This window comes from Pan paniscus, chromosome 4, assembly GCF_029289425.2.
Source record: "Pan paniscus chromosome 4, NHGRI_mPanPan1-v2.0_pri, whole genome shotgun sequence".
NCBI classification, from domain to species: Eukaryota; Metazoa; Chordata; class Mammalia; order Primates; family Hominidae; genus Pan; species Pan paniscus.
In genome coordinates this window covers 172,111,077-172,127,923 of record NC_073253.2, presented here as the reverse complement: position 1 = coordinate 172,127,923, position 16,847 = coordinate 172,111,077, and the positions used below count along the sequence as shown (strand labels likewise).

The following is a 16,847-nucleotide window of genomic DNA, read 5'->3' as shown; positions in this document are numbered from 1 at the left end:
GAGCCGAGATCATGCCACTGCACTCTAACCTAGGCAACAGAGCGAGACTCCATCTCAAAAAAAAAAAAAAAAATTATGAGTGATTTTTCACCCTACCTTCGAAGGCTTCCAAAACACAGTTGTCAGTAAACACAAAAAGGATAATAGTATTACTAATAGTGTAGTCTACTTCTTGGTCCAAAATAGAGAAGCAAAAATTATCAAGAAAACAATGAAATAAACATCAAAGAACTTTCACTCTTGACTAATTGCAATTAGCAGAGGTTAAAACCCCAGAAAGTCAGGAGTTAATGAGATGAAAGTGAGGGCTGAGCCCTAGTCGTGACGAGATAAAGGGGGCTATTTCAGAAGTCACTGTACTGGGAATGAATTCATGGCAGTTACAGATTGTGGGGCAGTAGTAGCAGCACTGAAGTATTCAGCTTTGAAAGGCAAGTCCCTGTCTTGAGGAGAACAGGCAGCTTTTGAGGATTAAAGTGAGTAGGCCATAACCTGAGCATGTGAAAAAGACAAGGATTTAGCTTTCAACTTGGAACATGCAGTAATAAGGGCAGGTGGATGCTGGGATGGAAAAATCTAGTGGGAGAGGTAGGAGATAGAATGCTCTCATGGTATGCGTGGCCTGGAGGACTTTGGCACTCCTGAGTTATAATTATTAGTCAGGACAAAAGCTCAGCCTATAGAGAAAAACCTATAACCAAAGAAAGGGAGGTTAGGTGAGCATAATTCTGAGATTGCATTTCAGTGAAGCTGGGTCTACTTGGAGATTTTTAAGGGTTCTCAAAAGCAATTCAACTTCTTCAAGTCTGTGGCCTCAGTGAGGATCTCTGTGAGCCCCTGGCAATAGTGCCCTGAGGACGGCAGGGGTCCCACTATAGCACTACTCAGGAAAACCAGTACCTTCCACCTTAGTGGACTGCTGCTTCAGCTTTAAGTTCTTTGCGTGGGTCTTCCCCAGGTAGTGCGACTGGGCCACGACAGGGGAGGAAAAGGTCATGTTACAGATGGGGCAGCACTGGTTCTTGTCTTTGCTTCTGCTGCTCTTCTGGTTGGAAGAAAGAACACAGGTCTGATCATACCACTGCCCCACCAGAAAATCTTCAATGGTTCCCCACTGCCCATAACAGAACAGGCATTTATGGCCCCTCTCACACATTAACCCCAACCTACTTTCTAGATTCTTCTCCAGCTACTTTGTCCCAGACTCTACTCACCATCCCCCACTTTATTCTCTGATGCTTCCTTGCTTTGCTTTGGCCATTCCTGCTGTCTAAAATGCGCTTCCTTCCTTTCCTGCTTGGCAGCGTGTCTGCTTAGCCTTCAAGACCCAATTTAAATATAAGCTTTTCTTCTGGGGGACTTTCTCTCAAAAAAAAAAAAAAAAAAATCATTCAGTAAACAACTGTCAAGTCCCTTTGTGTATTCCAGGAAGAATTAACCCTGCTCCTCTTCTGTACTCCCAGAGTACATTAAACAGACCTCTGTCATACCACTTGCCACCCTAAACTGACAGTGTCATAGCTTAGGAGACTTTTCTGTGAACTCAAGTGTGACATTGGAACAGGGACTATTTGACTCATTTTTGTTTCTTATCCTTCACACCCAGCTGGAGTCTGGCACACAGTAGATGCTCAGAGTTTGCTGAACAAGTGGACCATTAGGTTTTTTTTTTTTTAAGACAGGGTCTCACTCTGTTGCCCAGGCTGGAGTGCAGTGGCACGATCTCGGCTCACTGCAACCTCCACCTCCAGGGCTCAAGCAATTCTCCCACCCACCCCCGCAAGTAGCCAGACTACAGAAATATGCCACCACACCTGGCTAATTTTTGTATTTTTTATAGAGACGGGGTTTCACCATATTGCCTAGGGTGGTCTCGAATTCCCAAGCTCAAGCAATCCGCCCGCCTCAGCCACCTAAATTGCTAGGATTACAGGTATGAGCCACCGCACCCAGCCTCCCATTGCGTTCTACTTGTTGATTATGATTAGGCTAGAAAACCATGTATTTCAAGACTACATAAAGGGATCCCAGCATCTCTCTCAGAAAGCCTGATCTCAGAATAGGGTGCAAATATGTAAAATAACTTGCCCAGGGTCATAGAGTTTATCTTGCCTTTCTGAATTATAAATTGTGAGAAAAGGGCCAGGTGTGGTGGCTCATACCTGTAATCCTGGTACTTTGGGAGCCTGAGGTGGGAGGATCACTTGAGACCAGGAATTTGAGACCAGCCTGGGCAACAAAGCGAGACCCTGTCTCTACGAAAAATTTTTAAAAAAATCAGCCAGGCGGCTGGGCGCAGTGGCTCACACTTGTAATCCCAGCACTTTGGGAGGCTGAGGCAGGCAGATCACTTGAGATCAGAGGCTTGAGACCAGCCTGGCCAACCTGGTGAAACCCTATCTCTACTAAAAATACAAAAATTAGCTGGGTGTGGGGGCACATGCCTGTAGTCCCAGCTACTTCAGAGGCTGAGGCAGGGGAATTGCTTGAACCTAGGAGGTGGAGGTTGCAGTGAGCTGAGATCGTGCCACTGCACTCCAGGTAGCCAGGCGTGGTGGTGTGTGCCTGTAGTCCTAGCTACTTGGGAGGTTGAAGTGGGAGGATCACTTGAGCTTGGGAGGTTGAGGCTGCAGTGAGCCGTGACTGCACCACTGCACTCCAGCCTGGGTAACAGAGCCAGGTCCTGTCTCATAAATAGACAGACAGAGAAATAGAAAGGAGGGAAACCAGGGATAAATAAATAAATAATAAGGGAAACCAGGGGATGAGTCCAGTAAATTTTGAGAAGAGATAAACAAGGACCTTCCTAACCTGTGGCTACTATAATAGGAGGTAGCAGTCTATAGAGTAAACTCTTATTTATTGAGCATCTACTAGGAATTGAAATTTTACCTCACAATACCCTTAAGAAGTAGGCATTATCTCTACTTTATGGGGGAAGTTCACAGAGGTTAAGTGACTTGGCCAAACTCACCCGATCAGTAAGACACACAGCCAGCTTTGAGCCCTAGTCTGCTTAACTTCTCTTCCCATGATGAGATGGTACTCCTGAGGGATTGGGGGTTGCTTCAGCATAATGCTCATAATATTTCTGAGCCAAAAAGCACATGTGATCACCTCTCAATCACAGCAGACATTTGGAAAGGTGTTCCTTCTGCTTATTTATGCAAAACATTCAAGTGCTGAACTTAGTTCTTTTCCCTGGCCCTCAAGAAAGCAAGCAGCCTGGCTTCTTTCCACTTTCTCTTGTCTTGCTCTAACAAACCACTAGGCGGTAATATGTAATACCAGCTCCATTACTGAGTCCCTACTATGTGCCAGGCTCTGAATTGGGTGCTTTTTATAAATCTGCCCTCAATTTTAGTTCTAAAAAATCCTGAAAGGTAGTTGATATTACCATCCTCATTTTTATAGAGGAAGAAATCAAGGCTTTGTGAAGTAATAGACTTGCCCGAGTCACACAACAGGGCCAGGATTTGAAGCCAAGACAGTCTGACTTGTTCACCACACCAACCTGCTGGCTGGCTTCATCATGAAGCAAGTGGGCTCAATATGGCAGCTGTATTACCTGATCTGAGTCTAGCTTCTTCGTTTCCCCCTTTAATGTCTCCATTCCATGGATTGCTAGGTATCTCTTCACTTTGTTGGCATGTTTTTTGCTCTGCAAAAACCCAGGAGAAAGATCAAAGATAGCCAAATGCTACTTCATACTTAAGGCACTCAAAAACACTTATGAGATTTTCATCTGATTCATCCTCACACAAAGTTTTGAGGAGGAGGTGAGGGAAGTTTGAGTTCCTGCTCTGTGCAAGGCATTTTACAGCTACCAAATTTAATCTTCACAATCTATGAGAAAATTATGACCATTTCTATTTTATGGATGAGGAAACTACATCTAAAAATGATGAAGTTTCTTGCTCAAGATGAGTAGCAGAGTTTTGATTTAAAGTCAGATCTATTTAAAGCCAAAGCTCATACTTTATGCTATGCCAAGCTGCAAGGGAAGATACACATATAATGATCCTGATTTGGATGGGGGAGATGAGACTCAAGGAGATTAAGTCAATCTTCAAGTCACAAGCCAACATGCATGGAGGCAACATCTGGGTGGCTAAGCAGCAATTACACTTCACCATGCAAGCCAGAGAGAATTAGTGGTTTGGCACCAGGTCTGAAAAGAAACGCAGTTCTAAAAGTATGATGGCATACCTGGTAATGTGCCAGCTTCTGGGACTCAGAAATAAGCAAGGCGCAGCAAACCTTACACTGGGTGTTGGTGAAGAGACATTGGTTCTTCTGGATCATGTGCTCCACTATAGAGGGGAAAACAAGAAATCATTGAGTTGACAAACACTACCTCAACAGCACTGCCTTTGAACCCTGCCTCAAACACAGACACTGAATGATGGGATGCCATACTAGGACACTGGCAGACCTCAGCCAGCCTTTCCTACTGCCGCCATGACTCATGCTGTGTTCTCACACCACCTACACTATTACTTATTTTATAATTTTATGTATGCCAACTTTCTTTACTTAGGAACTTCTTTTAAAAAGGAATCTTTAGATCATAAACTTAAGCAGATACCAATAAAAATAAATATGATAAAAATGAGGCTTGGAGCATTCCCCAGGAAGAAGAGAACAGCAACTGTGCTGAGAGGTTTTAAGATATGGTAGTACCCAACTGAAACTTCTTCCCAGATAGAATCAGGAGGACTGAAAGACTCGAAAAAGGAATACTTTTCTCATTGTTCTTGATCTGACTTTGAAACATTTAAAATTACATAACAGGGTGGGGCATGGTGGCTCACGCCTGTAATCCTAGCACTTTGGGAGGCCGAGGTGGGCAGATCACCTGAGATCAGGAGTTCGAGACCAGCTTGGCCAACATGGTGAAACCCTGTCTCTACTAAAAATACAAAAATTAGCCAGGTGTGGTGGCAGGCACCTATAATCCCAGCTACTCGGGAGGCTGAGGCAGGAGAATTGTTTGAACCCAGGAGGCAGAGGTTGTAGTGAGCTGAGGTTGTGCCACTAACTCCAACTTGGGTGACAGAGCTAGACTCTGTCTCTAAATAAATAAATAAAATAAAATCACATAACATATTATATAAGTGCCACACTATATGAAACATGGTATTAACCTGTGCTTAAATTATTGTGCCTGGAGAACAGTCTTACCTTTTTGAGAAGAGAAGAGGAAGTAAAATCTCTCCCAAGGCATGAGTTCATTTTTGTTTGTTTTTTTTTTTTTTTTTTGAGATGGAGTCTCGCTCTGTCACCCAGGCTGGAGTGCAGTGGCATGATCTCGGCTCACTGCAAGCTCTGCCTCCCGAGTTCACACCATTCTCCTGCCTCAGCCTCCCAAGTAGCTGGGATTACAGGCACCCGCCACCACGCCCAACTAATTTTTTTGTATTTTTAGTAGAGACGGGGTTTCACCGTGTTAGCCAGGATGGTCTCGATCTCCTGACCTCGTGATCCACCCACCTTGGCCTTCCAAAGTTCTGGGATTACAGGCGTGAGCCACCGTGCCCAGCCAAGGCATGAGTTCTATCATGGCGCTGGCAATGTGAGGCAGAGGCAGAGTCTAAAACTGGGAGAGGAGGGCAGGCCCACATTTTTAATCTCCTGGTCTTAGCCAAAAAGTGGTCAAGGCTAGGCACAGTGGCTCACACCTGTAATCCCAGCATTTTGGGAGGCTGAGGTGGGAGGATGGGTTGAGCCCAGGAGTTTGAGACCAGCCTGGGCAAGATGGTGAGACTCTGTCTCTACATAGAAACAAACACGCCAACAAACCGAAAACTAGCCGGGGGTGGTGGCACATGCCTGTGGTTCCAGCTTCGTGGGAGGCTAAAGCGGAGACAGAGACAGAAGGATTGCTTGAGCTCAGGAGGTCAAGGCTACAGCAAGCCATGTTAGTGCCACTGTACTCCAGCCTGGATAACAGAGCAAGCCCCTGTCTTAAAAAAAAAAAAGTCAATGCCCTGGAAGAGGTTCTTGGTGGGGAGCTTTTAAGATGTCTCTCCTTAATCCACAAAATCTAAAGCTTACCTATGTCAGCCCTTTTAGGCAGAAGGGCTGTATTTCTGCCCCTAACGATCTCTTTTTATTTCTGCATTTTTCTCTTAAATGGTAAATTTTTGTGAAAGACCTTGTCTGTCTTAGCTATGCTCTGAAAAACCAAGAGAAATGACTCTATAAACAAAATTGGCCCAGAACTTTTAAAAGAGGGTCAGAGGTGGCCAGGCACGATGGCTAATGCCTGTAATCCTAGCACTTTGGGAGGCCAAGGTGGGTGGATCATCTGAGGTCAGGAGTTTGAGACCAGCCTGGCCAACATGGTAAAACCCCATCTCTACTAAAAATACAAAACTAGCCGGGTGTGGACGCATGCCTGTAATCCCTGCTACTTGGGAGATGGAGGCAGGACAATCACTTGAACCTGGGAGGCAGAGGTTGCAGTGAGCCGAGATTGTGCCATTGCACTCCAGCCTGGGCAACAGCAAAACTCGGACACACACACACACACACACACACACACACACACACACACGAAGAAGAAGAAAAAAAAGAGGGTCAGAGGCTTCTCACAATAAGAAACCCACATGGGGAAGGTAATACCCAAGGGTCAGAGTTCAGTCATCACTTCCTCACCTGGAGATTGTGGATTTTGTTTTGTTCAAGAGATGAGGTTTCAAGCATATTCAGAATCAGACTCCCAAACCCACAGCAAGGACAGGTAAGCACCTGCTAAATAAATGTACCTCTTTGCTGGAATGCACTCTCTGGCCTTAGAGAGTACATTCACATAGTCCACACAAATATATTTATAATACGTGCTTTGTGTCAACACTGCACTTAGTGCTGGGGGCCATACCAACAAAGAAGATGGGGTATAAAGTAAAAAATAAGCAAGATAATGACAGAGAATTAGAAATGCTATGAAAACAAGCAGAGTACAGGGTAGAGAATGACGGGGCAGGAGAGTTAGTAAAGACCATCACAGGGCCGGTTGTGGTGGCTCACACCTATAATCCCAGAAACTCAACAGGCTGAGGCAAGAGGATTGCTTCAGCCCAGAAGTTTCAGACTGTCCTGGGCAACATAGGGAGAGCCACATCTCTACAAAAATTAAAAAACACAAAAAACAACAAAAAAAAAACGTAGTTGGGCATGGTGGCGCATGCCTGTAGTCTTAGCTATTCAGGAGGCTGAGGTGGGAGAATCCCTTGAGCCTAGAAGTTTGAAGCTTCAGTGAGCCGTGAATGTGCCACTGCACTCCAGCCTAGGCAACAGAGAAAGACTTTGACTCTGAAAATTAAAAAAAAAAAAAAAAATCATCATGGGGAAGTGTCAGCCACAAGACTTACAGGAAAAGAGTGTTCCAGCCCGAAACAGTATTAAGTCTGTGAGGCAGGGATGAGTTTGGCATATTCCATGTTCAAAGAATGGAGAGAAGCCCACTATGCCTGGAATATGGTGAATGAGAGAAGAATGGTAGGAAATTAAGTTGGAGAGACAGCATGAGGCCTAGTAGATGATGTTGAATGAATATAAGGCTCCATAAGCCACAGTATGAACTACGGATTTTATTGTTAGTGTAATGAGAGGTGACAAGATCTGGTTTGCCCTTGAAAAGATTACTCTGACAGTTGTCAACAGACTGTATGGGGACAAGAATGGAAGCAGAAAGAACAAGGAGGAGGCCGCTGTAGTCTTCAGAGAATAGATGATGGAAGCTTGGACTAGGCAGGTTGTCAGTGGAGATGGCGAAAAGTCAATGAATTTGGAATTATGTTCCGGCAATAGGTTTGACATCTGATTTCTTAGACTGGATGTGGGGGTGGGAGTGAAGGAAGGAAAGGAGTCAAGGATAACTCCTAGGTTTTGAACTTGAACAAGTGAATAGATTAGAACTAGGGGAAGATAGCCTTGGAGGAAAAATTAGACTTTTCGTTATGTGAGTGTGAGTAGTCTATCAGATATATAGGTGGAGATGAGTTGGAGATTCAGATCTGTCAGTCACTTGAAGCTCAAGGGGGAGGTCAGAGCTAGAGATATAAATGGGGAATCATTGGTGTATCAATCATATTGAACACTGTGGGGCTGGAAGAGATTGCCTAGCGTAGATGAAGAAGGAAAGAGGTTCAGAGACTGAGCCTTGGGACCCTCCCAATTTTGAAGTCAGGCAGAGGAAGCGAAGTTGAATATAAAACAAAGTGAGTACAGGGTGGAACTTCTGGCCAAGGCAGAGTGAGGAGATCTCCTGCAGAAGCAACAATAAAACAGGACAAAACTGACAAAACCAGACAAAACTGACAAAACCAACCACTTCAGCACTCTGGAAGTTAACAAAAGGGACTTAACAATCTGAGAGCAACTTTGTGCTTGCAAAACTGCTGAACTTCAGGTAAGAACAGTAGGAATCAGCGGCTTTTTTTTTTCCCCAGATGGGGAAAAACAAACAAACAAACAAACAAAACCTCAGGGTTTCCCAGGCTGCAGTGCCCACACTGGAGTGCAGTGGCATAATGTCAGCTTGCTGTAGCCTCAATTTCCCAGGCTCAGGTGAGGCTGCTCTCAGCCCTTCCTGCAATCGGTGTAGAAACTCTGGCAAGAAGGTGCTAGCCATGAAAACAAATAGCTTCCATACAGAAGGAAGGAAATCACTTGATTTCCTTTACATGTAGCAATATTGTTGATGGAAATGATGATCTCCAAGGCAGTAAGCGGGAAGAGTGAAAGGCTTCACTGGCCGGAGGTGTGGTCATGGTTGGGGCAAGTGTGTTCCTGGCTGAGACTGTGTGACAGCGGAGACCTGAGAGGGCCCCAGTTAGCCACATACTCATGGCCACCCTGAGGCTGCGTACACACACAAAAGAGATGCAAAAGGACCTCGTGGGAAGGGTAGATCTCAAAATGACTTGAACTTTGATTATGCTTCCCTACCAACACACAGATCCAACAGTACAAAATCAAGGGCTTATAGGCTCCAGGTGTTTAGAACAACATCTTGTTGAATCCCTAGTTAATCTGACCACTAAGCAACATAAACACATTAAAGTAGAAATTATAAAAGGGAACCAAATTGGGAATGTTTGCTTTTAAAGCCTTTGCCCACCATGTAAGCAGTCTGACTGCTCTGAGGCCACCAAGCTGTGAGAAACCCCAGACTATTTCATGCATCAAGACCACATGGAGAGTTCCTGACACCACATGAAAAGAGAGATGTCTGGCCAGCCCCCAGAGGCTCCACCCCGCTGTTGTTTCAGCTCTAGCTCCCAGATGCTCCATTTCCCTGCTGTTTCAACTTGAGCCACCATCTGACTGCAACTGCATAAGAGACCCTGAATCAGAACTATCCAGCCAAGCCTTTCCCAAATTCCTGGCCCACAAAAACCGAGAGGTTTATGAGGTTGGAGGAAGCTAAGGCCCACAGAGGGAAAAAAAAAAAAACTTGGATAAAATTGTCAATTAGGCCGGGTGCGGTAGCTCACGCCTGTAACATCAGCACTTTGGGAGGCAGAGGCGGGCGGATCACGAGGCCAGGAGTTCAAGACCAGCCTGGCCAACATAGTGAAACCCTGTCTCTACTAAAAATACAAAAAAGTTTAGCCCCAGGGCATGGTGGCAGGTGCCTGTAGTCCCAGCTACTTGGGAGGCTGAGGCAGGAGAATCGATTGAACCCAGGAGGCGGAGGTTGCAGTGAGCCGAGATCATGCCACTGCACTCCAGCCTGGGCGACACAGTGAGACTGTCTCAAAAAAAAAAAAAAAAAAAAAAGTCAATTAGCCGGGTGTGATGGCAAGGCACTTGTAATTCCAGTTACTCGGGAGGCTGAGACAGGAGAACTGCTTGAACCCGGGAGGCGGAGGTTGCAGTCAGCCAAGATTGCGCCATTGCACTCCAGCCTGGGCAACAGGAGTAAAACTCTGTCTCAAAAAAAAAAAAAAAAAAAAAAATTGTCAAAATTCTGAGATGGCAGCCTGACTACACATCCTTTTTGCCATGATATCTGCACGCAACTTTAATCCAACTACCAACTATCTCTCCAGGGTGCAAAAGATTTGACATGGAAAATGAGGTGCTTTTCATTCATTCACTGGAGAGGCACGGCGTGGTGGCTCAGCCTGTAATCCCAACACTTGGGAAGGCCAAGGCAGGTAGATTGCTTGAGGCCAGGAGTTTGAGACCAGCCTTGCCAACATGGCAAACCCCCGTCTCTACCAAAAATAAAAAAATTAGGCAGGCATGGTGGTATGTGCCTGTAATCCCAGCTACTTGGGAGGCTGAGGCACAAGAATCACTTGAACCCAGGAGGTGGAGGTTGCAGTGAGCCAAGATCGTGCCACTACACTTGAGCCTGGGCGACAGAGTAAGACTCCATCTCAAAAAAAAAAAAAAGAAAAGAAAAGAAAAAGAAAATCACTAGAGAGGCTGAAAGTATGGTACTAGGTTGGGCCTCCAGAAACATCTCCAGGAATAATGCATACATGTTCCAATAGGTGACCTACAGTCTCTGAGGCTCCTTCACAGCTCTGCTGGAAGCAAGATGCTTTGACTGTAACAACTTCTCTCTCAACCTATGAAGCTGGACAACGGATGCTGGAAAACTGATGTAGTTCCATGACCTTTTTTGACAGCAACAATAGCCAAGAGGCACAGAAGTATGGTCTTTACTGCATTTCTGCATTCTACATCCTCCGAGATGTTACGTATTCACAGGATTTAATTTATATCCACATGATAGCCAAGTAAAAGATGTATGGGGCAGAGGCTGAGAGATGCCATCTAGAGTATGAAGCACAGGGCTGCTTTTCACAGGGTCGATGAAGTAGGAACACAGAGAACTTTTGTGGGACAGCAAGATAATTAATAAACTTAACAAATTTAAGGGTTGGGTGTGATGGTTCATGCCTATAATCCCAGCACTTTGGGAGGCTGAGGTGGAAGGACCGCTTGAGCCCAGGAGTTCAAGAACCAGCCTGGGCAACATAGTGGGACCCTGTCTTTACAAAAAAACAAAAAAGATTAGCTGAGTGTAGTGGTGCACACCTACAGTCCCAGCTACTTGGTAGGCTGAGGTGGGAGGATCGTTTGAACTTGAGCCCAGGAGGTCAAGGCTGCAGTGAAGTGAGCTGTGATCACACCACTGCACTCCAGCCTCCATCCTGGGTGACACTGCAAGACCTTGTCTCAAAATTAAAAAAAAAAAGAAAGAAAGAAAGGAAATTTAAGCCAGGTGTGGTAGCCTGCATGCACTTGTAGTCCCAGCTATTCAGGAGGCTGAGGTGGGAGGATCATTTGAGCCAGGAGTTCGAGACCAGCTTGGACAACATGGTGAAACCCCATCTCTATAAAAAACTACAAAAAATTAGCTGGGTGTGGTGGTGCACACTTGTTATCCCTGCTACTCAAGTGGCTGAGGTGGGAGGATCACCTGAGTTTGGGAGGTCGAGGCTACAATGAGCCAGGATTGCACTGCTATGCTCCAGCCTTGGTGAGGGAGTGAGACCCTGTCTCAAAAATGACTTGCCTTAGGCCTACATGTGACCTTAGAATCTACAATTGAGCTCTGTATAAATTCATCAACTGGGCCAGGTGCGGTGGCTCACGCCTGTAATCCTAGCACTTTGGAAGGTCGAGGTGGGTGGATCACGAGGTCAGGAGATCGAGACCATCCTGGCTAACATGGTGAAACCCCATCTCTACTAAAAATACAAAAAATTAGCCATGTGTGGTGGCGGGTGCCTGTAGTCCCAGATACTCAGGAGGCTGAGGCAGGAGAACGGCGTGAACCCGGGAGGCAGAGCTTGCAGTGAGCAGACATCATGCCACTGCACTCCAGCCTGGGCTACAGAGTGAGACTCCATCTCAAAACAAAACAAAAACAAAAACAAAACAAAACAAAACAAAAAAATTCGTCAACTGACTGAAGGTGACCCTTAGGAAGATGAAACCTATTTACTACCCAGCTTATTAGGAGGCAAAGGGTTTTTAGGTATAGCTATAGTCAGAAAGCAGCAAATAAAAGATCCTAGGGCTGGGTCAGTGGCCCACGCCTGTAATCCTGACACTCTGGGAGACTGAGGCTAGAGGATTGCTTGATGCCAGGAGTTTGAGAGCAACACAGGCAGCAAAGTGAGACCTCATCTTTACGAAAAAAATTAAAAAATTATCCAGGTGTGGTGGCACACGCCTGTAGTGCTGGTTACTAGGGAAGCTGACATGGGGGGAAATCACTTGAGTCTAGCAGTTCGAGGCTGTGGTGAGCCATAATTGTGCCACTGCACTTCAGCTGGGTGACAGAGCAAGATCCCCCATCTCAAAAGCAAAAACCCCTCAAACAGTCATAGGAAAGGGAGGTTGGGTATAATCTACCCATGGATGAGAATGGTTAGACAATGTAGTATTTTAATGGGCAGTATGGCCTAAAAGAATGAACAAGACGGTCCTATTAAGTCTACTTAGCACTGGTACTTCCATTTTGTGAGTCCATACTGTGTTTTTGTTTTTAATTTAATTTTTTAGAGTCAGAGTCTCATTATGTTGCCTAGGCTGAATTCAGACTCCTGGCCTCAAGTGATCCTTCTGCATCAGCCTCTCAAGCAGCTGGGACTACAGGTGTGGGCCACCATGCCTGGCCAAATCCATACTGCTGATGGTGTCAAGAAGCTCAAATTTTTGTCCAATGAAAAGGGCATGAAGAGGCCGGGCATGGTGGCTCACACCTGTAATGTCAGCATTTTGGGAGGCCGAGGCGGGCTGATCACCTGAGGTCAGGAGTTTGAGACCAGGCTGGCCAACGTGGTAAAACCCCATCTCTATTAAAAAGTGCAAAAATTAGCCAGGTGTGGTAGAGGGCTGGTAATCCCAGCTAACTCAGCAGGCTGAGGCAGGAGAATCGCTTGAACCCAGGAGGCGGAGGTTGCAGTGAACTGAGATTGTGCCATTGCATTCCAGCCTGGGTGACAAGGGCGAAACTCTGTTTCAAAAAAAAAAAGCTGCGTGCAGTGGCTCATGCTTGTAATCCCAGCATGCCAAGACTGCGCCACTGCACTCTAGCCTGGTGACAGAGTAAGACTCTGTCTAAAAACAAAAACAAAAACAAAAAAAGGCTGGGTGCAGTGGCTCATACCTGTAATCCCAGCACTTTAGGAGGCCAAGGTGGGTGGATTACCTGAGGTCAGGAGGTCAAAACCAGCCTGACCAACATGGTGAAACTCCATCTGTACTAAAAACACAAAAAATTAGCCAGGTGTGGTGGCACATGCCTATAATCCCAGTTACTCGGGAGGCTGAGGCAGGAGAATTGCTTGAACCTGGAGGCAGAGGTTGCAGTGAGCTGAGATTGCGCCATTGCACTCCTGGGCAACAAGAGTGAAACTCCATCTTAAAAAAAAAAGAAAAAGAAAAAGAAAAAAGAAAAGGCATGAAGAAAGCAAATGTAAGGGTACTGATGATCTGCTACTAATAAAACAAACAAATGGAAATTCTGGAGTTGAAATTATAATAAATACAATAAATTTGCTGGAGGAGCTCAACAGCAAGTTCAAAATGGCAGAAGAATCAGTGAACTTGAAGATACAGCAATAGAAATAGCTGATCTGAAGAACAAAGAGAAATAACATTGAAGAATAATGAACAAAGCTTCAGAGATTATGGAAAAACTTCAAGCATACTAACATATGTGTAAGGAGAGCCTCAGAAGAAGACAGAAGAGAGAGAGAGTAGAAAAAAATATTTGAAGAAAATGTCCAAAAACCTCCCATATTTGATGAAAAACATTAATCTACACATTCCAAAATCTCAAGGAACCCAAACTAGGAAAAATGTGAAGAGAGCTACACCTAGACACATCACAAACTGTTGAAAGGCAAAGACAGAAAATCTTGAAAGCAGTAAGAGAGAGAGAAAAATGACTCATGATGTACAGTGAAATAATTCAATTAATGACAACTTCTTATTTGAAAACAATTAAGGCCAGAAGGCACTGGAATGACATATTCAAAGTGGTGAAAAAGAATAAAAATGTCAACTAAGAATTCTATATCCAGCCAAATGATCCTGCAAACATTACACTAAGTGTCCAGGTGCAGTGGCTCATGCCTGTAATCCCAGCACTTTGGAAGGCCAAGGCGGCGGATCACCTGAGGTTGGGAGTTTGAGACTAGCCTTGCCAACATGGAGAAACCCTGTCTCTACTAAAAATACAAAATTAGCTGGGTGTGGGGCGCATGCCTGTAGTCCCAGCTACTCGGGAGGCTGAGGCAGGAGAATGGCGTGAACCCAGGAGGCGGAGCATGCAGTGAGCCGAGATCGCGCCACTGCACTCCAGCCTGGGCGACAGAGCGAGACTCTGTCTCAAAACAAAATAAAACAGAAAAAAGAGAATCGCTTGAACTCTACAGGCAGAGGAGGGTGCAGTGAGCCTAGATCATGCCATTGCACTCCAGCCTGGGCAACAAGAGCAAAATGTCGTCTCAAAAACCAAAAAAAAAAAAAAAAAAAATTACACTAAGCGAAAGAAGCCAGTCACAAAAAGGCCACATATTTATACAATTCTATTTACATGAAATGTCCAGAATAGGCATCAATCCATAAAGAGAGGAGATAAGTCGTTGCCAGGGATGATTGCTCCTAGGTATAGGGTTTCTTTATTGGGGTGATGAAAATGTTCTAAAATTAGACAGTGGTGATGGTTGCAGAACTCTGCGAATATACTAAAAACCACAGAATTGTACATTTTAAACAGGTGAATTTTATGGAATGTGAAATTTACGTCAATAAAGCTGTTATTTAAAAATGAAATAGCCAGGCATGGTGGCTCACGCCTATAATCCCAGCACTTTGGGAGGCTGAGGCGGGCGGATCACGAGGTCAGGAAATCGAGACCATCCTGGCTAACACGGTGAAACCCCGTGGCACGGCACCACCATGCCCGGCTAATTTTTGTATTTTAGTAGAGATGGGGGTTTCACCATATTGGCCATGCTGGTCTTGAACTCCTGCCCTCAAATGATCCACCCGCTTCGGCCTCCCAGTGCTGGGATTACAGGCGTGAGCCACCGCCCCCAGCCCAGTTTCACTACATTTAAAAGGACTGAACTCATCTCAAGTATATTCTTTGAACGCAATGGAATTTAATCAGAAATCAACAATAGGAAGAAATCTGGGAAATCCTCAAATATTTAGAAATTGAATAACATGTATCAAAGAAGAAATTTTACAAGGGAAATTAGAAATTATTTTGAACTGATTTAAGTGAAAATAAAACATTCAAAAATTTATGAGTTGCAACTAAAGCAGTGCTCTGGAGAAAAAAAACTCAGTTTATCCTACTTTACTTTTACAATACAGAACGCTTCTGTGACCATATGTGTGGGTTTTCTCCTCCCAGAAACCAAGCACTCAATTCTGCAGTGGACACCAGTTGGTGTCCCCTAATTCAAATCAATTCTGACACTATCTACCTGGAGACAGCTTCAGATCCTACAGGTTGAGGGCTTATTCCTACAAGACTGAGCCCTACTTCTGATGCCAATTGCAGGTTCCACATTCTTTCACCTGTTTTTCTGACCAACCGGCTATAAATCGAGGTTTCCATGACACCCCTGGATTCAATTAATTTGCTAGAGCAGCTCACAGAACTCAGGGAAACACATACTTACATTAATTTAAAAGATACATATATTTAATATTTTGGGCGACAGGATCTCGCTGTTGCCCAGGTTGGAGTGCAGTGGTGTGATCACAACTCACTGCAGCCTTGACTTCCTGGGCTCCAGTGATCCTCCTGCCTTAGCTTCCTAACTAGCTAGGACTACAGGCACGCACCACCACACCCAGCTTTTTAATATTTTTTTTTTGGTAGAGATGGGGACTCTCTATGATTCTCTATGTTGCCCAGGCTGGTCTCTAACTCCTGGGTTCAAGTGATCCTCCTGTCACAGTAGATAGCTAGGCAGAAATGAGCAGGGTAGAAGAGGAACCCCTACCACCACAAATGTCAGGCAACCATCAGGTGATGGTCATTCAGTTATTAAACTGTCTCGCTAAAATAATAATTGGTCACAGGTGGTGTCAGGAAAAGGCAGTCTCCTCATAGATAGAAACACCTGAGGCCAGGTGCAGTGGCTCACACCTGTAATCCCAGCACTTTGGGAGGCTGAGGCAGGTGCAGCACCTGAGCTCAGGAGTTTGAGACCAGCCTGAGCAACATGGAGAAACCCTGTCTCTACTAAAAATATAAAAATTAGCCGGGCGTGGTGGCACATGCCTGTAATTCCAGCTACTCGGGAGGTTAAGGCAGGAGAATCTCTTGAACCCGGGAGGTAGAGGCTACAGTAAGCCGAGATCACGCCATTGAGATCATGCCATTGCACTCCAGCCTGGGCTACAGAGTGAGACTCTGTTTCAAAACAAAGAAAAAACCACCTGACATTGGTGATCAGCAGTTTCCAGATAAGATCTCAAGTTAGGCTAGTGGGCTCAAGCATGCGCACTAAGAGGCAAAATGGAGGCGTTTAACTGGTAACACTCTGCTGGAAAGGGAAAAACATTTCCAGTAAGCATGTGCACGACTTCAATAAAGACACTACACCTGCGGCCCCTCCCAAGTGCTGGCAGGCCGCTGCCAATCCAGACAGCCCACCCCCAAGGGAAAAACCAGGGGAGAAGTAACACGCAAGACCCAGCAAGCGTGTCAACGTGTAAGATCCCAAGTCAAAGGTCAAACCGCCTACTTGTCTCTCGCAAGTCGCCATCTTGGCCCTCTTCCAAGTATACTTTACTTCTTTTCATTCCTGCCCTAAAACTTTTTAATAAACTTTCACTCTTGC

General features: G+C 45.2%; 1 protein-coding gene across 14 annotated transcripts in view; it reads right to left on the bottom strand.

Annotated features, from left to right (window-relative positions):
- Nucleotides 1–16,847, bottom strand: part of ZNF346 (zinc finger protein 346) — a 61,458-nt gene that overhangs the window by 37,761 nt on the left and 6,850 nt on the right. For 10 of the 14 annotated variants that reach the window (XM_063604304.1, XM_034961048.4, XM_034961051.4 and 7 more), the window contains exons 2-4: nt 4,210–4,313; nt 3,569–3,661; nt 901–1,045 (exon numbers count right to left, since the gene is read on the bottom strand). The exons of 2 other annotated variants lie outside the window; for them this stretch is intronic. In XM_063604304.1, the coding sequence (XP_063460374.1) occupies nt 901–1,045; nt 3,569–3,661; nt 4,210–4,313 (342 nt within the window). The remainder of the gene's footprint in view (nt 1–900; nt 1,046–3,568; nt 3,662–4,209; nt 4,314–16,847) is intronic. 2 more of the 14 variants (XM_055113046.3, XM_014345169.5) reach the window with 1 other exon arrangement.